At 40.0% G+C, this 27004-nt stretch overlaps 1 protein-coding gene across 6 annotated transcripts in view; it reads left to right on the forward strand.

Annotated features, from left to right (window-relative positions):
- GRIA3 (glutamate ionotropic receptor AMPA type subunit 3) overlaps positions 1-27004 on the forward strand; it is a 144515-nt gene that overhangs the window by 49957 nt on the left and 67554 nt on the right. For all 6 annotated transcript variants that reach the window (XR_013776029.1, XR_013776030.1, XR_013776031.1 and 3 more), the window contains exon 4: positions 14433-14620. Coding sequence is in view for 3 of the 6 variants with exons in the window: in XM_079318994.1 (XP_079175120.1) it covers positions 14433-14620 (188 nt within the window). In the remaining 3 variants the exon portion in view is untranslated. The remainder of the gene's footprint in view (positions 1-14432; positions 14621-27004) is intronic.

Here is a 27004-nt window from a genome sequence, read left to right on the forward strand (position 1 = left end):
AGGAGTCATGAAGCCATGGGACAAAGTTGCATTTTCTAGTGGTGAGAGTATTTTTGCAGATGGAGTAAATCACCTAGACAAAATGAAGTGTTAAGACTCTTATCTCTTAGTCCTGGTGGCATGTATTGTTCATTTTCACACTACCCCTTAGAAATACCATGATGAAAATCCTATTACAACTGAGACCTTTTCCATCAGCATATTCACTTTTCAAAGCAAAAACCCTAAGCAACAGGAAAGAGACTCCAAAATCCATTAAGCTACATAGCAAATAATTGCTCTGCCAGAAAAGCAAGCTTGTTTCGTATTCCTTGTGGAGAATGGAGAAGTTGATGTCTCTACTGTGAGCTGTGGATCTGATCATAAAGGAGCACTGCATGCTATTGTGTTCCAGCAGCCAGTTCTACCAGTGTTATAGGAAGGCCCCTTCCAAGCCTCTGGTCTTTTTAGATAAGTCATACTGCAAGGAATTCATTTTTTATCATGAAGTTAATAGAAATATGTAGTTTAAAAGGCAAGTCTCTGTACATCTGTACATTGAGTCTTGTTTTCTAATGGTGCCTGGAAGAGACTTTATGCATGAACTGTGGTTGTTTCACTAATTGGATTGTTGCATTCAGCTGCTATGAGTTGCTTTGACAATACCCAGTGGAGCCTCTGCATTTTGTGAGCAAGGGTACAGTCATGGTGCATCAGTTTCACCACAACTGTGGCTGTTTTAAAACCATCACACTTGCTGACCATTCAATAAAGGTCATTCTGTTTGTGACAGAGCGAGCCAGCCTGAAAAGAATTATATGGCTTCTGGCCAAAAAAAAAAAAAAAAAAAAAAGGCACCATGGAAATATTTTCTCTTTTAAAATGTCTCCTTTTTTTTTTTTTTTTTTTTTTTTTCTTGGGATTCTATCCAAACAAATGAAGCATATTATTCATGTGGCTTTTGGGAGAAAGAATATTTGAAATAGCCTTTTAGCAATACATCACTGAGGTCAATATATTATGTCAGATACAGGTGTTGCAGTTTTATTTACTAGGCAGTGTAGAGGGATGCAGTCTGATCCATCAAAGTAAGGAGAAGCTGACTTCCATCACATTCCACCTGAGTGTGGAACAACTGCTTTAATGCAGTCTGAGTGCTGCTACATCAGAGTCTTCATCTCACACCTTTCTTTGTACTCGTAATGTTATTCTGGAACACTTGGGAGAAAAGGCACAATTTTGGTTCTTCAAATGCCAAGTGAAAATTTAAGTCATTCTTTCAAAGACAGCTGCTGGTGCAGAACTTCCCTGATTATTCCAAGGCAGTCCCATGGCACTGGAGTGTTCAAGGGGGACCCAGCAGTGTTTGAATGCTCAGTGTTGTTGCTCTGAGAAACTGTGAAGGACGCAGGAACTGAAGTTCAGTAGGGAGTGAAATCTTTCTCAAATTGCCAATAATGTATTTTATTTAAGAGGAAAATCTTTGAAGAGAATACAAATAATAGGAAGGAAGAACTTTTCCCGTGCCACAGCAGAGGTGCAGCTCCATTCAGAATTCCTAGAGGAGGTAGTGGGAGGTTTGTCCAGTGCATTAGATTTTCCATTCTCCTTGAATATCATGTCAGTTGGCCATGAATTGATCTCTGCAGCTTTCTAAAATGTGATAATTTGGATTTAAATTTACACTTTCTCCCTTCTTTGACAAGTATATTTTTTATGTTTTAAATGTGGAATGTCAAAAGGTCTTTTCTGTTATTCAGGTTTAGATGTTTAGATTGAAATTGGGTATTTTTGTAAACTCTTTCTGGAATAATACACACCAATCTCTTTGGAAATATGGCTAGAATAATTGCATGTGATCTCTGAACTCCCACAAAAATTCCACATGGCTTTAGCTGAAGCAGATTTAGGCTAATATTAATTTTCAGTGTTTTAAAACTCTTGGCAGGCAATGGGCAATATCTAGAACATACACAGTTTAGCTCTCTTCCTGCTTCATTCCCAAGGTATTACAGTTCCAGGATAAAAGAGGGAGAATAAAATACTACTATATGTGGAAAATGAGGTGGGAGTATTATGTGGAAGGCTGAGGAATTAGAAAGTAATTTCTCTTCTGCTATTCTGGATAGATATGTGATAAATTCACTCATCTCCAGAGTCCTGAGTACAGAGGATGTTTGGGAGTGTGCTTAGGATAGGCTGAAGGTCTGAAGCAAATTATCCCAGAGTACCTGGACCACTGATGTAAGAAAATCAGTGGAGGTGGAGAAGGGATGTGCTTCACTGCATGCCCATAGGGACGTGGTCTCAGCCCTCTGTGTTTCACAATGCCTTTATTTGGATCATCCCTCAGCTCCACATCATCCAAAGTAAATCACAGTGGGGAAGTAGATTGAGTAGAAGCCATGAAGTGTAGCAGAGGAGAACAGCAGTGCTATTTCTGACAGGTAGGAGTGAAGACAGCAAGACTTCTATTACAGGAGAGACAAAAGGGATATCCAAAGAATGAGGGCAGAGATGCCAAGTGTAGACCTTTTAAAACAGGAGCAAAACTTCTGCTGCATTAAAAAGAATAAAAAGAATCAATGAAGTGATGGGGCATGCACCAAACAAGCAAGAGTATCTGGCACAGAGAGCTAAGACCTTAATGGGATCTCTTAAACATTGCAGTACAGCTGGAATGTGATTCTAGACCTCTTTTACACTATATTACATAGCACAGTCATAATCCAGTGTTCAAAGAATGTACTTTATAAATGTTTGTGCTTTTATTGCCCTTTTTTGGGGTGGTTTTTTTTTGTTGTTGTTGTTTTTTTTTTAGAAACAACAACAATAGAACTTTTTGCTACAAAAAGAAAGACGTTGGCTTGATATTTCATTGCAGGGAGAGTGTTGGTTAGTATTGAGTGCAACCAAGGGGACCTGCTCCCTGGAGTTAACACAGGCATCATATTTTGAGCCTAGGACATCTGTACATTAATAATTAGTAAGGTTAGATGGAAATTTCTCATTGAAGTCAACTCCATTTGCTTGCAGGCGTGACCGACCTGGTTTTAACTTGTATTTCATACCTGCACAGAGATAACCACAGTGGCAGGAAGTGTTAAAGAAATCTTAGTTAGTTTACTTGGTGGTAAAAAGTAGAAGTAGACAAGAAGTGTCACCCTATTGCAGGAGGGCAGTGATAGAATGAGAACCTTTTGGTTTAAGGTATTGATTTGCACAAAACACAACTTTTCCGCTCTTCATACCAGGGACCTCCATTGTTCTGTGAAATCTTGCTTTGCTTGAATGACTACAGTAATTGTAAACTGGGAGATCAAAACCATCAGTGCTTGGGCCTCTAGCTGTGTATGCCAGTTACTGTATGTTTTCTCCTTCAGATTAGATAATGTTAAAGTTCTTGCATGTTTTAGTTGCTAACCATTGTCATTTGCTAACCATGCAATCAATCAGATTTGTGAGGCTTTGTATTCATGGAAGAGTAGTCATGCATCAGTACAATATCAAAGCAAATGGAATAAAAGAGTTATTTTGTTTTACTGGATATCAGACTGAATATTCAAATAATATGTAAATATTTTAAATAATAATAAACACTTGGCAGCGTAATTGTGTGTAAACCCCAGTGTAATTGGAATACTGAGCCTGTCTGGTCTCAAGGATGTGTTTGCTACAGCTGCCTAATTTTACAAAGCAATTCTGAGAAAACATTAAGAACAATTGAATATGAACCTAAGAAACCAGGGGTTATGTGGTTTGCATGCAACCCCTGGTTTGTAATAGTTAATCTACTGCTCTGCAGCCTTGGAGGGGAATTTTCTATCTTCCTTTTCTTCTTCAAGCTAACAATTGATAGCCTGTCTCAGATATATGTACATCCCATTTAGTCAGACAGTCCTTATCTGTACACTTGTTGAACATGTTACAGTGAAATAACTAATTAACAGCATATTCTGTAGAGAATTCTGTGCCACTTTTTAAGCAGGCCACAGAGTACAAATCCTGAGATGCAGATATCCTATTTTGGTAAGTGATTTTCAAAGGCACACAGGGCAGGTCTTTCAGAGTATTCAGGATTTCAACACACAGAGAATGACATTGTGAAAAGCAAGTCAAAGAGAGCTATGAGTGGCTTTGGAGTTATGTGTGTCAGTGAAGGCAGTGGAATGCAGATACCTCACCTGCTGAGGCTCTTCAGCATCTGCATCTTAATTGCCTCTGAAAACCTGCTACCACCACCCTACCCAAGTCACTTTTGGAAATTAAAGACAGAAATCTATGAAAGTGTTACCTCTACTGTACTGTGAAGTGAACCCATTTCTGAGAGAATCATAGGCAAATGTATTATTGGTTTCAAATTCTCTGGTTATTACCATTTCTAGATAATTTAACAGAATCTTTACTATTTGCCACGTACACATGCAAGGACAAGACTTTTTTCCAACATTTATTTATCATATTAAGCTAAGAAACACAGTTTTACATGTTCAGTAGCATCATGAATAGATATAAGTCTGTAATTCAGCAGCAGGTCTAGAGGACATGAAGAATGCATGACCTTTTGCTGATACTGTTCCATGGTCATGGTGATCCAGCATGTACACTTCCATTATGCTAATTTTTGGACAAATTTTGAGGGCATATGTGTGTCTGTCAAAAGGTTCTTTATATGCAGGACCAGGTTTTGCCCAAGGTGACTGTAAGGTAAGGTTGAGCTTCTGCTGAGGTGGCCTTTGAAGTCATGTAGGTTACCTGAGTCCTGTTTCTTTGTGAAGCCTGTCATGCTGGTATTTCCAAATGACTGTTATCAGAGCAGTAAAGCAAAAAAATTCCACCCATGTCTAAGCAACATAACCTTTCTTTTCTTATTTTTGGTATCTTGTGCTGTATTAAAGTCTGGATCTGAAGCCCAGACCTTGCTGGTTTGTGGAGCCAACTCCAAGAATGCCTCTCTGCTTCCTTCCCCAACTGAGCACATGGAAACTTGGAGAGATGAAGCCAGAGCTAAATGTTTGAATCACATCCTTTCTCTGTTTAGTGAATCTTTATGCTGAAATGTTTGCATGTTTCTGGATAATCCAGCCTAATATTTCATGTGAGCTGCCTTCCTGAGCTGAATCAGGAACAGCATGTGCTGAACTGACCAGAGATCAGACACACATCTGGGGCTTCTTCCCCCATCTGAGCTTACTGTCTCTGACCTCTGTATTTAGAAGGTGCAAAATAAAACACAGCAGCCAAAATATTCTGTGTTAGTAGAGAATGGATAGCTGATACTAAATTTCTGATTGTTGGTGCAATGAAAAAATTCTAGACTTCTAATAGCCAAATGGTATTACAGGGTTAAATAATAAAAGCAAGGCATTGTTTCCCCTTTTAGTTTCTTTCTTGAATAGCAGGTAAAGCCAAAGGGATTTCCTGACTGGCAGGCAGTGGGAAGTCTCTAATCTGCAGGTTCATGAGCCTGTTGGTGTCACCACCCAGCAGAATAAAGCAGGTTCCTTTTGAGACACAGAGCATCATGCTGCAGGAAGGAAGGAGTTTGGCCACTGAGCCAGTCCATCCTTGTTCTGTGGCCCCATCTTTGTGAAGTGTTCTGAAAGGTAACTTGTTACCCCCAAGCTTTGTCTTGGATAAGGTGTTGCCTATTGATGCCATGTGGATTCTCCAGTGACTTTGTGAATTGTCATTCTGTGGTGTCACTGCAGCAGGAATCAGCATGAAGCAGATCAGACCATACACACTGTGCTCTGGTCAGTGTAGATGAACCATGTTTGTATGTTCAAACTCAATTCACACCAAATTACCAAGGATTAGCATGTATACAGACTGGATTAGAATTGACATGAGGCCTTGTGATTAACAAATATATTATTATTATGAAGAGAAATCTACTGAAAAAATACAAGAAATAGTTTCCTATAAGAATATAGGAAAGTTCCATATTGCAAGCTATTAGCAAAAATCAGGCAGAAATAGCCAGCTGAGTGACAAAAATGAAACACATATGCAGACTGTGAATGTGGATCCATAAATTATCATTTATATTACCATAAAAACTCATTTAAATTTCAGAATACTTTTAAGCTTGGTAGTCACCCTTTGATTGTTTTTTTTTTCCTCTTTTTTTCTTGTTTTTGTGTTCAGAATAAGTAAAAGGAAATTAACTCATGGGTTGAAATATGAAACACATTCCAGCTGCAAGGGCAGTTAAAATACTTGCTGCTAAAGGGTGAGATGTTGATGAGGAGAGACTTTGAAAATCTGATAGCATCTGTTAATGAAAATTCTCAGAGGCATAAGATCTGTTTGCTCAGGTAGTTTGAAAACTGCAAGTGTAGATAAAGGTTACAAAGTGGAATATATATTTTTCTAACATTATTGACTGAAGGTCAGGTAGAAAGAATAATTTTTGTACATCTGAGGACAATTCAACTAGCACTGTTTCTTTTCCAAGACATTTATCTGAGGTGAATCCAGGGGCTTTTTTGTGATGAATATATATTTCAATTCATAGTCTGATTACCATAATCTCCTGTGATTGTTTCTTCAAAGGAACAATATTTATCACTTTTTAAACTCAGCAGTTCCAAACATGGTTTTAAGAGAAGGCAGACAGCAATACTCTTGCACACTCATGCTAAAAAATCTAATGTATCGTGATAGAGTTAACTTGTGTTACTAATATTTTTAAGTTTATACAATACTTTGCGGTTATGTTTTTCACTCTTTGAATATGTGAAGCCAAGTTTTAGGTATTTTCAAAATCCTCTCCTGTTGATAAGTGAGTAAGTTTCTTTTTTCCAGAATATCTATGGCCTTTAACAGAATAAAAGCAGTGATCCTCTCTTTTGGCTGAAGAAGTTATTTAAGCTTAAAAAAAATTAATTTTTATTTCCTTTCTCAGATGATAATTCCACACGATACTTTCCTTTTTAAATTTATTTGTAATTGTACCAAAATGATGCAACTTTACCTGGAATAATAAATAATGGTTGGTTTCCACTGGTATCCCAGCTCACTGGTGGCTTGTAGCTATTCAACTTGCTGTAGTAAATAAGAGAAAAAAGTATTCTGGAATGCCATATGGGTGGAATGTGGCTTTATATGGAATGTAAAGGCAGGTTGTCTTTTCTAGACTGATTCCTAATTAGAATCTTTTTTTTTCTGAGATAAATATGTAAACACAATGAGATATGTACTTGTAGCATGCAGTAAAATCAGCCTCATCAGTTGTTAGTCAAGACACTGAGATTTTTCTTCTGGTTTCGTTTTTCAGTTGCAGGTGGAGGTTGTGAGTGATACCTGATGATGATGCTTTACACAGCTTTGTTCCTTTATATGTTTTCTTCCACTGATTTCCATGCGTGTTTCAAACACTGAAAAATTACATGGCATGTCTCTCTCTCCTGACTAGAAAGAGAATATAAGAGACTGTCATCCAAAGGTGCCTGAAGTTAAGGACAGGTGAAGTCCATTTAGGCCTCATGGTGGTCAGCTCACCTGTCTGATGTCAGCAGGGTTATGGCTGAGCTACTTTCTATCCATGGTGACTAGGTCTGGCTTTTTCAGTAAACTATGCACAGGGGTAATGAAAAAAACAAACAAAACTTCTCTGATGGGTCTGAAGGAAATAGTTGATGATACCTGTGTATCCTCATTTCTTCTGTTTTTACCCAAAAGAAACTTCTGATGTGATTATATCATTCAAATGCTTTTCAGCTGAAGGCTGGTCTATTGCTAGCATCAAAGCTTCTTGCTTGTTCCATTCAAGAGTCAGTAAGTGAGGCTGCAGAACCATGGCTGTGAACTAGAAGAGCTCAAAGGTGAAGAAGACAAGGGAGAGCCTCTGCAGGAAGCTGCATCTTGGCAAGACTGTGCTGAAGTTATGGTGTTAGCTTGCTGATACCAGTAGGATGCAGGATACTCAGCAAATAGTTAATTCTGGGTTTGCTGATGGCACTTGAAGCATGTCCTTGCTGGAAAATTCAGGGCACTCAGGGAAATTGGTATCAGTGATAAATATCATAGGAATTTACCTCCATAGATTTGTATCTGACTGCATATGTAACAGTACTGTGCTTACTGCCTGGTGTTAGGGTTTGGGCTCTGCTGGACTCTGTAGAGCTTCCCTGGTGAAGTATCTGTACTTAGGCATTTTAATTATTTTTTTGTTATTCAGATATTCTAAAGCTTGAAAGTTAATTACTTTTAATGCTAATGTAGTTTTACAATTTTGCCATTTGCATGTAAGAAGTTTTACTTTTGGGAGAGCTCTCCACTGCCCCCAGGCCCGTGTCTCCCAGATCTCAGCCCTGGCTGGTGACAGAGTGCCCTCACAGCTCTGGTAGCATCAGCATCAGTCTCCTCAGCATCAGTACACAGAGGATACCCTACAGCCCATATCACTGGACAACACAGTGCTCTTCACTTTCTGTCACTTCTCAAAATTCATTATTCCTTTTTCTGATTTACAGTGTTAATTCTGCCTTTTGTTCACGTGTTATGTTTTCCTCAAGTGGAATCTACTCTGGTTTTGATGTGCTTCCATCTTGTCTGTTCTGTTACCACTCTGTATCCAGAAGCTGTTCACTCAATTAGCGTTCCTTTGAAAATTATTTAAATAAAGATTTGCATAGCAAAGCTAAAACTAGAACACAGCTCTTTTGATAAACTTTGGATCATATCCTTGTACTGAGGTATCCCTATCTGTCCTACACCAGCAGATTTGCCCACAACATTATGAAAGTCATATGAATAAGTCCCCCTGTGGAAGTGACAGCATTGCTTACGGCATCTTTTTGTCTTGTCCTTGGTTATTGAACTCTTTGATCCCTTTCTACATTGCTCTCATTTTACACTGGCACAGCTTCATTCAAAAACAACGTAGTTGCACTGACCTAAAACTTGAGTGAAATGGGAGGCGAGTTAGATGCAAGGTTGTTATGAAAGAATAGATCAAGGTGAAATGGATTCAGAAAGAGCCATGTAGGGGGAAAAAGGTATTTTACTTGCATTCAGCAGCTCTGAATTTCTGCAGTTTTAGCTGTATTCCATCCCTGAAAAATGTGAACCAGATGGTTCCTGTAAATTCTCCTTTAGAGCCAGGCAAGTTCACATTCACTCAACCAAGCTGTCATACCTATTTCTGTGTGTTTCTCTGTTTATGGATGACAGGTTGCAGTACTGTAGTGTATGTACAGGGGAAAGTAGAGGTTTATAGAACAGAAAAAGCAGAAATTAAAAAAAAAAAAAACACATTAGAATGTGTTTGCTACTTGGTCTTGAAGATTGTCTGCTACCAGAGTAGTGGAGTGTAACACTTTACATGTTGGTTACCAGTCAGAAGTGCTCAGGTCAAAACCAGATGTACTGCACTTACTCTATTTAATAATTTGAATGAAAGTATATTAGACTGAAAGAGCATCCCAGAGTCCTCATCATTTGCTGAGTTGCTTCCTGGTGACTTGTTCAGTGGCTTATGAAGTGTTAAGCAGACCTGGGTTTTGCAAAGCCTATTTGCCCCACAGACATGTTGGCATTTTGGATGATGGGGAATTTTAGTTGTTTTAGTTGTTTTTTCACCTGTGCCTAAAATGTTGATCTATTTGCTTTCAAATTAGTGTTAGGTTCAGTGCCAAAGACACAGAATATCAAATATATCTCAACCTACCATCCTCTGGTACACTTGAAGTGTAAGATGGCATCATAGAAATTGTATTTGTCATGGGGAATCACTTGCCTGGATGGTCTCCTCTTTGGTGAGTTCATTGTGCCCTTGACAAACACAGCTCAACACTTAAATCCCTGGAGTTCACTCATGGGCCAGAAGTGTAGATCTCTGTATCATGTCCCAGGTGCATAGTACAAAACACAAGTATTCAGATCAGAGCCCATGTTCATTCAGGTGGCACAAGCATGCTGCATGTCAGGAAAATACACCCCTCATAGATCATTGGTACTCAGCAAGGCAAAAGGGAGAACAAGTGCCCTTTCATTTCTGTAGGAGGCTAAAGGTCTGAGGTCTTAGCAAGAACATTCAGGAAAATAAATTTACATAAGTGGCAGCATTTTTCAGTGAGTACTTTGGTGCCAGTTACAAGGGCTCATGTGATACTACAGATGTTCCAGTCTGATCATTTAGTCATGTCACATTAATGATTGCTGTTACTTAAGAGTAAGTTCAGTGATGTAGCACATACATTTTCATATAGCTGATCAACTGCTGACATGAATTTTGTCTGTGTGGATGTAGGAGAAGTTTTGTGAGCTTTCAGAGATGCAAAAAAGTGAAATGTCATATTCACTTGTGTTAGTAGGATCAGTGGAGAGAGGCTTTTATCAAAGGAATTATTGGACAGGCACAGACTTTACTTCCCTGGCAGAAGTAGGAAGATACTGGCTGAATTTTTTTCTTAGTCCAGCTTCAGGGAGGACTGGCCAGAATGTAATTCCATCTGTGTTGCTTAAAGTACAGAGATAGCATTGCAACAAATAAGACTTTCCCTGCTTTCCCTATGAGAAATTTATTTAGAATGTTTTTCTTCTTTGCAGGCTTCAGTCCACAAAACTCAAAATACTTGCTTCAGCTCACTAAGAGGCAAGCTGGGCACTAGATTTGCTTCAGTTTTACTACTGTATTTACCTTCATCACAGTAATTTTGCAGGCTGTTAGATGAGGGCTAGCTCTTTGAATTCATCAATATTTTAAGAATAAGTCAGACAATGCCATATTTGAATGTTAAGGCCAGGATCATCTAAGCTTTTAGCAGTGCAGATCAAATTGACTTGTGAGATTGCACTCAAAGATGATAGAAGCAGCCTGTGTGTTACATGACCTGGCAAATATAGCCACAACCATCATGTCACCAGACTATTCTTAAATCTGTAATGCCAGCTCATTAATAACAGTGCAGAGAAGGGATGTGGTGCCTTCAGATGAACTGAGCTCAGAAACAGTGCTTTCATCCTACTATTTTTCACATCCAAGGTATGATTTTAAAAAAGAGATTGAAAGATCACATTGGGATCTAAATAAATTTTTATTGTGGTCTGTATTGTTGTTAATGACTACAGAATGAACAGGCCCTGAATTTTGGTGATGATATTGTGTACCCTGTTTCAAAATAATCCCTAGGAAGATTACAGTTTTTCTTGCCTTAACTAATATTTTTTGGCTGTCTTGATAGAAGTAGTATGAACTGGCTACAGTATTGATGGAAGTCCTTCCTGCATGACTTCTCCACAGACCTGTGGTGAATTACCAGTTCTTTAGTCTTCTGGAGTAAATGTGATGCACAGCAAAGACTTCAGACTGGAGATAGTTGCCATGGCTGGCTGTTGCCTTGTCCTTTGGGGGAGCAAGATGAGAATTACCTGTAAGAGTTCTGCACCTCCAGGGTGCTCAGGGGTGAGCAGTTCTTGAGGAGTTTTCACAGGTGTGTGTACTAGGGGCAGGGTGTGGAAAAGCACATGTGCAGGCATGGTCACTGACAGTGCACACAACATGGAAAATAACTCCCCTGCCCATTACCCAGACAGTGCTCCCAAAATGGCACAGCTTGCATTGTTATGCTAAAGAGAAATAAAAGTTCACAATTCAAGATAAAATGGTCCTTTGAGTTAAACAATCATACTGCTTATGCAACAGCTCTTTTAATGGCAAGGTACAGCTGGAGCCTGGAACATGCTGTTTACAGGAGCACCACGTAATGGGTAATGATGTAAAATGCAGTGAATGGTGCTGAAGGCATTAGACACAGGGAGAGGGCTGAGACTGAACAGTGAGGATGCAGGCGCTGCCTTCCTGAGAGCCAGGTTTAAACCAGGCTTTAGTAAACCAGGAGGATGGGCTCTGTAAGGGTCATCAGGGGACAGGTCTGAGGAGCTGCTGCAGGAGGGGCAAATGGTTCTTCTCAAAGCAAGGATGGGAGAGGGCCCAAGAGAGATGAGCTGGCACAGCACAGAAGGTGCCCAGAGGGAGGATTTCAAGAGCTGGCAAGGGTAGAGTGGACTGTGATTGTAAAGATTTTATGTGACAAGAAGAAAGAGGAAGCCAAGAAGACAGAAATTACAAAGTTCTGAAATTTCTCAGTCTTAGCTTACTGTAATTGCATTTTCATGCATAGGAGAAAGGCTGCTGAGTAATCTTGCTCTTCTCTTTCTTGAAATGGTAACTACTGACTAATACACATGCATACAAAAATACACATACACTCACACCCACACAAACATGCAATTGCACAAAATTAGGAAAATTGTCCAACTTTCTTCTGAGCTACTCAAGGTTTGACAGAGCAAATTCTGACTCAGTGTTAGCTGGGAGAAACTGAGAGCATGGCAGTTAACCAATGTTATCTTCACTCCAGCATATTCATTTTCCTTCTTTCCTGGAGATAATTCACAGGCTTTGTAAGTGTCATTAGCAAAAAACAGACCTACAGATATGTTTGTTTTTTCTGGCAAATATGTCAGTTCTTCATAATATTTTGAACTAATTTGTTCAGTCTGGAGTAAAAAAACCTGGACTTATGGTCAGTTGTTGTTTACAGGAAGCTCATGGCTCATACTTAGATGTTACACAAATGATGAAACAAAGTTGTAAATATTTATTACTTAGTGGAATCGTGTCTTTTCAAAACCACATCTTTGTACACAAAGCATTTGTAAATCCCCATTAGTGGTATTTATGTTTCCACATAAAAATTCTTCATTTGCAGCCAACAAAGTATCTTAGGCTTAGATCTTCCTGCCACGTGTAATGCAATCACAATGCTGCCACAGACATCACAACCATTTTCGTGAAATATGATGTTAAGGAAGACTGAGTTCATTGTACTATACATATGTAAATGCCTCTCTTTCAGTCGTCTCAGAGGAAAAAAGATGCCAGAACGAATTCTCAACTAGTGTTCATATTAATTGTCACCACCTTTCATGGGATAGTAAAGTGCATTCATACAAAGACAAGCATTAAGAATCAAGGAGGCTGCACAGGGAAAGTGAGGGCATTTGAGTGAGACCTAAGGAAGTCACACGGTAAATTATGATAATCTAATTGTAATCCAGAAAATCATTCTTCCCTTGTTTGTGTCTGTAATGAGGTAATGGTCCAGCTCCTCTGCCTTCAGACAGTGCACACTACAGATTTACAGCAGGCTGTGGAAGATCAGGCTGCAGCACAAGTTCTTTGTTATTGTTGTACCTCTACAAGGGTGTATGAGTTCAGAACAGCTATTGGTGTAATTCACAGCAGTGAACATGTTGTTCCTCTGTAGCTCAAACTCCTTTCAGTTTCAGAGAACTGGTTATCACAGAGCACGATTAATTGGTTGTTGATCCTGTATGTTTATGTGGTTGTGTGTAAGCTTTTTAAATCTGGCTGTGGATAAGAAATCCACAAACAATTGAACTGAAAGTCCTGCAAATAAATTTTATGGACAGAAATAACACTCACATGGATATGCTTTAGTACAATAAAGCTCTACTGAAAATCACTGGGTGTGCTTGAAGTAGATGACCTCTGTCTTTGATTGGCATCTGCTCAGAATTGAAGGAATTAAAACTATGCACAAAATTAATTTCCTGAATGAAAACAGGTTCCCAGCTACATACTAAAATAAAGAGTTGCAATTCAATATCTGATGATTCCTACATAAGCATGACTTGACAGAGATTCTGTCTTTTATTCCACCACTTTTCACTTAGGGACCTGACTTGGGTTCTGCCTTTTGCTGAGGCATGGCTGTTCACAAGAAATTGAAATGCTGCTTGCCTCTGTGATTTCCCATTGTGTAGTCCTTGGTCATTCTGTGCTGCTCCTCTCCTGCACTGAGGATGCTAAAGGAGTTGGTATGACCTTAATGAACACATCGAAAGTGTGCTTAATTCTGCTAGACTCCTCATTTAAAAACATTTTTTGAAATCAAAGTGAGTATCAGTAAAGTACTGTCTTGTGGCTGTGGCTCCAGTGACCGGAACAATGACTTAATTGACATTCTTGTGCAGTGCTTGGATTCCTGCCAGTTAATGACCCATTGCTGCAGTCTGCACAGGCAAATCACCCCTTTTGTCCCACTCCTCAGGCTGATGGACTTCTGCCCAAGTTATGGCTGCAGGCTCCTACTCTCAGCTGGCACAGACCCCAGCATGACCATAAACATCCCTGAGAGGATCATGATATGGTTTATTGGACAGATTCTGATATGCCTTGCAGTAATATACCACCAAGATGTTCTACTGAAGTCAGTGACTTTGCCAGTGGCATAGCTGAAAGAAGAAACTGGTCCCTATGCTGTTGTTTTCTCAAGCAGTGAAGCACTTGCAGGCTCTCAGCTAGTCTGCATCCCTTTACATGATGCAAGATTTTGTGAACCCTTTGTCAAACATTCAAAATAGCTTTTTTTTTTTTCTTCTACTTTTAAATGGTTGTATTGTCTCTTCCCCCACAGGATTTTCCATTCTTCAGGCAATTATGGAAGCAGCAGTACAGAACAACTGGCAAGTGACAGCCAGATCTGTAGGAAGCATAAAAGATGTTCAAGAGTTCAGAAGAATTATAGAGGAGATGGACAGACGGCAAGAAAAAAGATACTTAATTGACTGTGAAGTAGACAGAATCAACACCATTTTGGAACAGGTATCTGCTTTTCAGAAATTGTGATCTCTCTGTGTCAGTCATCATTAATATTTCCAGAACTGCTTATTTCTAAAGATTATTAAGTATCCTTTGAGATGTGAGTCCCAACTGCTGGCCAGTTACCTAATAAAATTAAAATGCCACAGTGATGCTCATAGTTGGTTGCAGCACTTATATGTAACCTACCAGAAAATGTCACTGTGATATTTTTTCCTGAATGCTAATAATTAATTATTTTTAAGTAGATAAGGAACCTAAAACCTCAGCTGACAGAGTAATATTACTGGAATCGAGGCTGCTTGTAAGGATTGCAAGAAAGGTGCAGTTTTTTAAGTGGAACATGAAACAAGAAATAAAAGGCCAGTGAAGTATCACAGAATCATCTTAAAGAATTCCCAAACAGAAATCTTGCTATTGAAATACTCAGCTGAAAGTCCAAACAATTCATTAGTACATTTTGGTACATAAAGCCCTCCCCTCAGCACAGACATTGCTGTTGACAGGCATAAATTGTGGATGATGGAGTCTAAGAACCTTAGTGAGGGGAGATGCATTTGGAGTGACTCTTTGGCTCTTGCATGGCTTTCCCAGTGTTTGGTTTGCTCCAGAGGGATGGCTGCACCCTCTGGCCATCCCAGGGTGGTACCCATTGTGCCTGTGTCACTGGTTGGGCTGTGCAATGTGCTTGAAGAGGTGCAGTAACAGATACAAATTGTTGGACAGATGCAGGACAGCTCCCTGCTGGCTGGGCTCACAGTAAAGCTTTGTTGCTGGTGTAACTCCAAATCCATGCTGCTTGGTTATTCACAGGCATGTAGGAATTCACTTGCATTAAGACTGAAAAACCCTCTGGTTACTGCCAGTTTGTAAATTTAACTGTGGGCTCATAGTGGAATATGGAAGTGGTTTCATGTGGGTTCATGGAATAGATTAAGAGTAACATTTAAATTTCATAAAGCATTAGCTTATCTCTTAGAAATGTTGCATTGGAAACTACCTACAAACTCACCTCACTGCCATAAGCCCTGGGAAACATGAAAAATATATTCACTGTGTTCCTTCTCAAAATATTCAGTTCCTGTCAAGCCTTGAGGTGTATCAGTGAGGGTCAGTCTGTGGAGACAGCCTGGTGCCACAGCTGCTACCTACAGAGCAAGGAAAGCAGTGCTAAAAGAACAGGGCACAAATGAACTGGTCCCTAACTCTAACAACTGCTATGGTTGTGATGCTAATACACAGCATTGCATTTTACACTGTATTTTTAGGCAATATGGTGAGTGCTGTCTTTAGGGAAATTCATACTGAAAAGTGTAAGAAACTTCTCTCATCCTTTTTTTCCTTTCGTTTGCTCATGCTCTTGGAAAAGATGCAAAACACCATACCTACCCACAGCCCACTCTTCTGAAAATGCTGCAGGAGAGCACTCCTGAGCCAGCTTAAAGAGCTCTTTGGGCCCACTCTCAGCTGAGAAGCAGGCCTTTTGTTTGATCTGACTTCATTTACATTTGTTCCAATTTTGCTTCTATTGTCCAAGTAAGAGAAAAAAAAGTCGAAGTATTTCAGTGCCTGAAAGAAAAGCTGTATACCAAGCAAACTATGTAGCAAAAAAACTGGCAGCTCTTTGCTTCTGTTACTGTTCTAAATTCAACTCTACTGAAGTTTAAATTTTGTTAAAATGTGTGATTTGGTCTTCTGTCAGTGTGATTAGCATCTGTTAAGTAAAAATTTGCTATTGGGTCCTCCAGGTTTCCCCAAACTCTACAACACATGCTGGTGCCCTTGATGCTGAAAATGTCTTTTTTCAACAATTTCCAGCAGGTTTTTAATTGGATACTGAAAAGCAGTAACTTAAATTTCTGCAGGGAAAGTCAGTAATGGTGGATGGACCCTAGGTCAATAGCTGAACAATTATTGTTTGTAGGCTTTTCCTTCCATCTCCTCTGCTTACCCTGTTATCTTCTCATAAATTAGTTAAAAGTTTTCACAAACGTGTCGTATTTAAATCCATCCATCCCATTTGCTCAAGGGAGTGGAGAGTTGTCTTTTTTTTAGTCAAGTGTGTTTGCTGATAGCATATTATTGAGGGGAGAGATAAGTCTGGATTTGCATATTTAAAATCTAGCGTTTTATTGCAGTTTAAAAGCCAGTTTGGTGCTATGTGTGGAGTCTAGGAAGGCTGCTCAGCTGAGAAGCAGGAACACCTGAGCCTGTTACCACTTGCTGATGCACATTTGCAGATGAGTTTGTTTTTCCCAGTGAGAACAACAGGAAGCCAAGACACTTTACCTGTCTGAGCTGCTGTGTCAGAATACTGATGAACAAACTGTCCCTCACAGAGGGCTTGTATAGCTGCCTCAACCCAGCTGCTTCTCCATCCCTCTGCCTTTTTTGTCCTCCTAGGAGCAGAACTCCAAAGGTCAACCCTCCCATCAGCTTGTGGGAGTGATGCCTCCCTCCAGAGAGGGGGTTTGTGTGGTCACTGTGTGGCACCTGCTGTTTCTTTCTCTGAGTCAGCACCAGCATTTGCCAGTGACCCTGGATTTCAGAGGCTTAAATAGAACTTATTCAAGAAGAAAAGTCATAGCAGAAATAAACAGACTGTAAACCACTAAGCAGTCTACACACGCACTGAGTTTGCTATCAGACTTTTGGGCTCCTGGCCAGCCCATTCAGCAAGCTTGTCAGTGCTCTGCTCCAGGAACCATGTATCATGGCTTTGTGTTACTGCTTGCATTCAGTAAGAGTGACCTCTTTTCCTGTATCAGGCTGGTCAGTGTGTGCATTTTCTTCCTTTGATCCTTTTTTTCAACCAGTTCACACCAGGGTATACATCTCTTCCAAAAAATCAGGGTCATCCAAAGAAATTACACGTCTGGAAATTTTCTTCTGAGACTTCAGGTCATTCTGGAATATTCTGTACCTTCCTCCAGTAATGTACAGACATGTGAGTCAGTGACCTTGAGTATTCCATATGCCTTTAGCATATGGCACATGTGTATGTCCCCCCATTTCCAAGACCTGTAACCTGTCATATGAATTATTTCTGTTCTCAGGGCTCTCTGGTACCTGATCTTCCCAGCTGTAAATATGAGGTCAGGGAAAGAGGGCACCTCAGCTCCCACCCTGCCTGACTAACCTGCTTTGTGCCAAATTTCCTAGTGCAGACTGATCTGTTTTCATTCCCCATTCAGAAGATTTTGTGATGGGCCTTATATTTTGTCCTGGAGGTGGATATCCTGCCCAGACCTTTTCAGCTTAGAACAAAGAGAAGCAGAGAAATTGGTGGTTGTTCTGTTCACTTGCCCTGTAGCTCTGTAACCACTGAGCATGTGGATCTATATCCCCTTTGCACAACAAAACTATATCCAATTCAATCATCTACTGGCCTCTCAGGCATACACATAGCAACACTTATATAATGCAAAATTCATAAGCTCCCCACACTTCTTGTCCCTTGATGCTAAAATATTCTGTATTTATTCACAGATAGATATAAAATTTTGTTCTCACAAACAGAAGAACATTTTCTTCTGAGAGTTAACAGTAAGCCTTAGCCTCTTTGACCATGTATTTAGAGATATGTTTTTAAGTTAAAAAATACATTTTTCTTATTCCCAGGATAATAAGCTGTATTTCAGACTAGAGTGGCTTTATGTCCACTTAGAAGAAAATCTCCTGAGGGCAAATGAGGAGGAAGAAACTCCATTCAGGATCAAAATGGTGGAACTTTACAAAAGACCTGTTTATTCCAGAGACTGCATGCTTTTATCAAAAGGATGCTATCTCCAAACTTAGTCATGAAGGTTAGGCTCCAAGGCAGTGTCTGTATTAAGTGAAGGCATCTCACAAAGCAAAAGAAATATTACAGTAGAGAATGCAGAACCCAAAGTTTTACAAAAACAACTTAAAGTGAAGCATCTCTAGGATTAAGAAGGGTAATCTGATTGACTGAACTCTGTCCTTTGCACACACTATGACAACCTTCGAGTCTGAAATTTTGAGATTAGAATGGAGGTGTGAATCTGAATCTCTCTGCAGATCTGCTCAGATCCCAGAGGAGTGAGCTCACTGCACAACAACTTTCACATTTAGGGTGTCATAAGAATAAACACAGAACTGCAGTATTGGGTTGACAAACAGTCATTAAAAATAACAATGGGGAAAAATGTCATTGAAAGCATTCAAAACTGTTGTTATGTAAACTTCTTGGTTTATCTGTTCCATTATAAACAGATGGTCTGGTGGAGGTTTGCCTGTGTTCTCCACAGCAATTTAAAATACAATTGCCTACGAATTCAGAAGGAGGCTTGAAGCAGAGCTATGAGTAGCTGCAGCTTCTGCTTTGCTGTTGAAGCCCAGCAGTGCCATGTCCTCTGAGGCACTGCCCTGCTCAGAGCAGTGTGCCCATCACCTGCTCCAGGGGCCACAGCTGTGTCACAGGCTGATTGCATCCTCCCTTTGGAGCTCTGGGGTTCAGTTGAGGCTCCAGGAGAGTATCTGCTTTGTAGACTGTTGTGTAACATCACTCTGAAACTGGTGCAGTTCATTTTACATTTCCAATGAACTAAAAACTTAAAATTTAGGACGTTTCTCCGTTAGATACCCATGAGGATTTTTGAAACCAGGATGTAAAGGAGAATGAAAGGTCACTTTTCCCCTTCACGCACAGGGAGTTTCAGCAGCTCACAAGTCTGTATGGGCATATGGGGTGGAAAGGGGAATTACTTAGGTCAGGCACCCTCAGGACACAGCCAGCACAAGAGTCAGAATGGGCATAAGTCAAAAGTGACAGCTGGATCTGCCTTAAAGGGCCTGCTTCTGTCAGCTGTGAAACTCAAAAAGGGCAGGAGATAAACTGCTAAAGCAGAGAGAGTAACATCTTGGGTTAATTGCCCCACAAACAGCACATTTCACACGTACCTGAGGAAAGAATTTCTAGCTTGTAAAAAGGAATGTCTCTCCAAAGCCATCATCCAGCTTTCATAAAACAAGCCAGGTTCTAAATGACAGGAATTTATCAGAGCATTATTAGTCATCCTGCTGAATGATTGACGTAGTGGCACCCAAAGCTTAAAGTGTTCAAAATTCATTAAAGCACAGTTTTAAATGTATCTGATCAGTGGTAATAATAAATAGTACCAGAAACATCTCACTGTAAATGTGGAAGCTGCTATATGTAGAAGACTTCTGCCAAGCAACTCTTGTTTCTTGTGCCAGGTGTATATGAACCTGAAGTCACCATTAGAGTTTTTATTTTTCTGTGATTGTAGCAGTTGCTCATTTTATGTTTTATGATAATGTATGGGATATAAATGCACACACCAATGCATGGACAGGCATCTGCTTTTAATACTTTGCATATTTTTACCACAATATTTGTAATATACAGTCACATTTATATGGCGACCTCTGCATTGCCCTTAAATGTACAGAGAACCAAAATCTTTGTTTAGTTATGCTGTTGCAAATAGAGAGTCAACCATTATCCTGGAGATGATATTTAAATTGATATCATTGTGCTCATACAGAGATTGTATTTGCTTTGAACTTCAGTTAATAGGTAGCCATAAAAGCTCGATTTGCTGCATAGTTCACCTTCCTATGCAGCTTTTCAGTGCACAGAAATGGTGCATGTGTTTGCCCTGAGCCCTCTGAGGATCCCACTCACTGTGTGTCCACACTGCCTGAGCTGCTCAAATTGTTACCCTTGTGGGTAACAGAGATCCTGAGGGCTATTGGCCCTCACCTTTCCCTGTTGCATTTGATGAGTTTTGAGAGCAGATCTATCCATAGGGGCTTCTTATGCCATATCTGGACTGGAGGAGAGGATTTGGTCTTTCATTAGCTCTACAGGTATTTTTCAAAAACAACATTCACAAGAAGTGTTTTAAAGACACAGAGGATTTGAGGGAGAGAACTGTCTGTAATTTGTTTATCGTGTGATCCCCTGAGTTTTTGTCTTTCCCTGTTTGTCCAGCTCTCCATCTCTAATAGCTTTGGGAATCTGATAAGATTCTTCTGAGCTCCTGACTGATTTTGAAACCCCTCACTCACTCATCTCTTCCAGGTTTTAAAACTCAGTTTGTGTATAAGTTGCTTTGTTTCAGTCCTGGCATTTAAATGTGGTTCTTTCTTCTTATGCATAAAGGATAACTCCTTTCATCTTAGCAGACATTACCTTAATTTCTGCATCTGTCTCTCAAATAGTTTAATGCTTCAAACTCTGCTTCTAACCAAAGCCTTTCCTTAATTAGTTTCCAAGGCAACCAACCATCTTGGCGACAATTCAGATGAACTAACTGCAGGGAGAGGAAGGAAACACACTATCAAAATGAATAGCAATAGCACAGTGCCACTGTGCAAACAGGCGCTGTACATCACCAGGGACAGCACGGGACTTCTGGTGTCTCATCAGTTCATTTACAAGGGAAGAACTCCCAACTCAGTAAAAGAAAAGCTGCACAAGAGTGTGTGTCTTTTTTTCACAGCTCACTAAACTGGGATTAATGACTTCAGCATGACATGAATCACGTATCTAGGGGAGGAGGAGAGCCACTGGGGCTTCTCAGGGCCCCTCATGGACCAAGGTGTTCCCAAGTGCATCTCAGAGAGCACATCTTGCTCAGACAGCAAGATTGTCAGAATGGGGGCCACCTCACTGGGCTTTTTCAGCCCAGCTGCTGGTGGTGCAGCCTGGAACACCCTGATAGTTCAGAGCTACAGTCTTGTGCAGAGACATCCCCAGACATGAGGTCCAGGGCTGTGATCTCTGGCTGTGATCCATGGCTGTGATCCAGTGCTCTGATCCCTGTCTGTGATCCATGGCTGTGATCCATGGCTGGGATCCAGAGCTGTGATCCATGGCTGTGATCCATGGCTGTGATCCATGGCTGTGATCCAGTGCTGTGATCCCTGGCTGTGATCCAGAGCTGTGATCCATGGCAGTGATCCAGAGCTGTGATCCATGCCTGTGATCCATGCCTGTGATCCATGACTGTGATCCAGGGCTGTGATCCAGGGCTGTGATCCATGGCTGTGATCCAGGGCTGTGATCCATGGCAGTGATCCATGCCTGTGATCCATGCCTGTGATCCATGCCTGTGATCCAGGGCTGTGATACAGAGCTGTGATCCATGACTGTGATCCATGGCTGTGATCCATGACTGTGATACAGAGCTGTGATCCATGACTGTGATCCATGGCTGTGATCCAGGGCTGTGATCCATGACTGTGATGTGTTTGCTCCTGGCTCCAGCTGTTTTTGAATCAGACCATTCCATGGCACAGTACCACAGTACCACTCCAGTCTCTCACTGCTTTATTTATACATTCATATGGGATTCCTGTCTCTTATCCCTCCTGTTCAATTCCACCTGTGTCTGGGGAGCAGGTTTAAGACATCAGGGGGAACCTGGACATAAAGTCAGGCCCTATCAATCAACTCAAATACAAACTTCCCCCACTGTATCCGACCAGTGAGCTGGAAAGCAGTGTAACAATATTAGTGAAAACTTATGTTCCCTGGCTTTAAAAAAATCCATGTTACTAAATTAAATTTGTTCGTGTCACACCATAGGCATGCATGTGGAGGTATAATGGTGCATGTATTAGTGGAGGCTCTTTCTTCCAAAATGTGTAATAAATATGTATCAGCAAGATACATAGACCCTAAAAGAATACCCTAATTATCTTCTATCCTGGGAAAATGCATGTAAAGAATCAGAAAAGAAAAATATTGCTGTATCTCTATTACCTCATATGAGTAAAACAGTCACCCCTCTGCATAAACTAAATCTAGTGAAAATAAATTAACTCTTCATAATCATTTTCAGTTCATGGTTTATGCACCAAGTTATATGGGAATATTGCAGAGTGCTGCTTATAGTGAAGCAGAATAAACCTTTCAGACTCTTTGAAAGCACTGAAGAAAGCAAATTGAGTGCAATTCCAGTCACAGTAAAATGCTATTTATAATAAAAAAATAAGAAAAAATAACCTTGTCTTTCCTAGAGGAGATTGCACTTACTTTTTTTTCTTAATTTTGTAGGGCATTTGAAAAGGAAATAAAATGCTTGAAAAGGAAAAAAAAGAATGGCTACTATTCAGTATTTTTGGTCTGCTTGAAGGCAGTGCTCTGCAGTACAAAACCCCTTCCAAAAAATTCTCGTGTGAGCACTGGGACTGAATTACTGCGACACTTCTGGGTTATATCCAAATAATAGTTTGAAGTGATCCTGACATGCAGTAATAGTTTATATAAGCAGAATTCTTTTTCCAAGGACTCTTGTCCAATTCCGGGGAATAACACTGGGATTTCACTCTGACATGCAGATGAGAAGTATGGAGAAAATGTGAAATATGTTTGTTTTTAAAATGAAAACTATGTGACTCCATTTACCTAATTTCTTCCTTTCTTCCCCCAGTGAATATAGATCTTTTTATATTTTAAGCAGCTAAGACTGAAGAAGTTTTGTTTATGGGATATGAAAAGCAGGAATGAGCATTGCTTATGTGTGTCTGTGAGCAAGGGTGTGCTCTTAAATGTAAAGTTTCATGGAATTACAAGCCAGAAGGGACAGTTGGATATCTCCTGTCACAGGTTTGAACACATGACCCAAAGGGCACTAAAGAGCTGCCTGTTAGTGATGTGGATACACCATCAAACTCTGACAGTGCTGAAGCTCCTCTGGCTTCTGCAGAAGCTTTGGACAACTAAGAATAAAGTAGTATTACTATTTATTTGCAATCTTTGTGGAAGTGACTTCAAGTGTTGTGAAATTTGGGGAAGCACACTAAGCTAAAGTCAGCTTTGATAGTGGTAGTTCTGATCTACCTGATATGGAATTTTATGTGCTCAGGATCTGCTGAGTGAAAGGAAAGAGGGTACAGGGAGCTGGAAATGAGGAAGGTGTTGTGGTGGGACCATGTTACACGGGATTGGAGCTGGTTGCACTGTAGATTGAAGGAAATGTAACTACAAATGTTGCTTCAAAAGCAAATTTTTTGTGATTTCTGTGAGATGGGAAGCCTCTATGGGAAATATTAGGTGAAATTTAAATTTCAGGAGAACTTAGGATTTTACAGAGGCTTGGAAAAGTACTGAAACTTCCTTGAGTGTTAAAACATCTTTCATTATCATTTCTCGAGGGAGGATATTTCTCAAAAAATATACTAGAACTGCGTAGACAATTTAAATATTATCTTCTTAAAATTACCTATGTGTGAAAACCACTGCTGCACAGTAACATATGTAATAAGTCATTTGCTTCCCATAAATACAGCTGCAAAAACTCCTCCAGAACACAACTGGATTTCCAGATCATTACCCTTACTTAAGAATCTAAAGAATTCACTAATTAAAAATTTGTTTGACACATTTCTTCAAGGAAGCTGTCTGGGAACAAGTCTCTTTTCTTGAACAAGTATCTTTTCTTGGCAAAATAAGGGGGAAAGGTCTCAGCAATTTTGAGTATCCTTTTCATATGGTACAAAGAATTTTTGTTGTGGTTGATCCCCTTGTATCTGATCTTGCTTTTAGTGATCTAGCTTCAAGTGATGGAAGGTAGTTTAAGTTTGGATTATTTTTGGCATGAAGTCTATGTGTTGAAGGATGTGAGTTGTGAAGAGAGATGCAGTCCTGAGAGATATAGCACTGGTTTTGTCTGTCTGAACAAAGGAGAAATTTTGATAGAAATTTTATTTAATGAATTTTATTCTGCTTAAAGAGTAAATAATTGTGATTATGGATGGCAGTTACCAGAAATCATAAAACTCTTCATCTCTGTGTGCTCTGATCTGATGTTTTGCAGTCAAATATGTCCTTTAACAATAATTGTGCCAACAGATCAGTTAATCTGACAATATTACTAAGTCATATCAAGAAAAATGAGTTTAAAATTTTTTCTCAGGGCACAGAAAATTTTGTCAGCACAGTGAAAGAAATTAGGAGAAGGGATCATGCCCTCAGAACCAATGTTGCAGTTTGTACTTTATTTCTGAAATAATTTCTAATGTAACCTTGTGTGCACAAATTAAATGTGTATTCCAATATACAGTCTTCAATCAGTAAATGTCAATTAGTTATGGGAAAAGAAGTTTTAGCCATATGGAGGGAGAATGAAGCACAACACAGCTTTCAGATGTTCCATTTAATTACCCTCTAAGGGCTAACATGTACAACCATCATCTATCTGGAGATGGCCTAAAAGTAGAATTTCACTCTTGATGTGACTATCATGAAGGACAGAAGGAAGGGGCAGAAGGACACAGGAAGGGGTCAGAGGGGGAAAGCCTAATGAAATGTTACAGAGGCATCAATTCCCTGCACCAGCTAAACAGAAATTTGTCCTCTTCTTCTTGGAGATTCTGGTTCTCTGGGAGAGAATCTCCCGTGAGAGATTCATTGCAGAACAGCCAAAAGCTGTTTGAAAACTGTTTTATATGCCCAAACAAATGATCTTGTTATTGTGCTGTAGAGAAAAGTGAGGATTTGATTATAAAGTATAGTCACAAATGTATAAGGTGGCAGTAGCATGGAAGTAAAATTCTTATGTCCATATCCTGCACAAAATACATTAATTGGGATTGTGTGTGGATTTGTGACATTCTCTAAAGTTCATGAAGACTGAAATGATGGATTAATTAATCTCAAATATATATTCAGTTATTTTTATCTGCAACAAATAATACGTGTATGGAATCTTCATCTTAATATTTAACACATTCTTCATTTAATATTTAACTCAAATTTAATGTAATATTCATTCTTCATATAAATGAAATCATTGTTTACTGCATATTTTACAGCATCACTATCCCTGGTGGCCAGATTCCTGCCCCATTAATACCAAGTGAAGAGATAAATTGCCTTCTCTGAGTTTGCACTACAGTTACAGTCATGAGGTTTTGACCCTTTGTATGAGGGAAGCAGCTCCTGCAGAATGTGAAAATGGTTTTGTCTCAGCAGAATTAAAGGCAGGACAGGCATCACTTGTTTGGCAGAGGCAGGCACCAGTAGTTGACATGCACCTTTTATCACCATGAGTTCGTGGTTCCTGTGGAGCCTCATATATTGGCACTGGTGGTGTTGGTGTGATAGAAAGAGACAAAATCATGGCACCAAAAAAGCCTTTTTTTTATAAGTGTGCTGAGAGAAGATTGAACCTTGTCTAGTGTTTATAATCCTCACAGGGAATTTGGTCTTCCTTCAGAGGCTTGTGTGTAAATTGGAAAACAGGTGAGTGGGCTCTGCAAGCTTGCAGTAAAATTGAGCTGCTGAGGTTACAAGGGTTCTTATTTTTATTGTGATATCTGGTTAGATGAGAGAAGTCCTGTTCCCACAGGAGAAGTTTTGTTTTCTGTTCTCCTCCTGTTTTCCTTCTCCTATCTGTAAAATGTCCCTGACAGGGGCTGAGCTGTGCAAACACAGTGAGGAGTGGCTGTGTGCTCTGTCCATTGCTCACATGGTGACAGTCCAGCATTGCTGTTTGTGGTGCACTGAAGCAGAGCACTGCAGTGCCATGGCTGCAGACCCCACAGGCAGCTCCCCCCCTGCAGGGGAGGCCAGGGAAAGGACTCTGAAGTGCTTCATAAGCTCCCCTTTTTCCTGAGGCTAGGATCAGAGCAGAGATGTAGTACTTGCAGATGGCACTCAAGAGGTTAAACATGTTAAGAATGTACTGACAGCTTTTTGGGGCTTGCCTTCAGTTTCTACTAAACTAATTGGATGGTCACCCTGATATTCTGTTCCTCTCCTTTTTCATGTTGTCCTGAATACATATCAGCCAGTAGAACTGGTTCCATAGGGTGCTGCATCACCTGGCACAACTCTGCATTCTTTCAATACAGTATGGGTGGGAGCTGCTCAGATCTGAGATAAGCTTCAAGTAACTCCATCCTCAGAACAGAGATGCTTTAAATAGAATTTGGAGCTAGAAAACACCTGACCTGCTACCCAGGTGAGAAGGCAGTGTGCTCCACAGCAATTTAGGCTTGCCAGACAGTTGTTGCTATGCTTGATATCCCTCTGTTCCCATAAAGTGCAGTCAACACTGATAGCTCATCCTGATGATGCTATTAAATTTTTTTATCCCTGAGTCCATTTATCAGTTTTGCTTGTTTGCTGTGGGAAAGAAAGAATTGTGCCATCACTTCTGACATTTCCTGACTGCTTTGAAGGCAAAGGTGTCCTAATTGTCTTTCTATAGCAAGGCGTAAAGGCCCATTTACTGTCTAGGTAGCTAAGTTCTCCTGTCCTCAGAAATGCACATGTATACTTGAAAAACAGTAGATTCTTTTCTAAGTGTGGGCTTTTTGCAACAATGACACCCAAGTTATTGTGCAAATAACCTCAACAAAGACAACAAAATACTTTTAAACTCTGAT

Source organism: Erithacus rubecula, assembly GCF_903797595.1.
Source record: "Erithacus rubecula genome assembly, chromosome: 15".
Taxonomy (NCBI): domain Eukaryota; kingdom Metazoa; phylum Chordata; class Aves; order Passeriformes; family Muscicapidae; genus Erithacus; species Erithacus rubecula.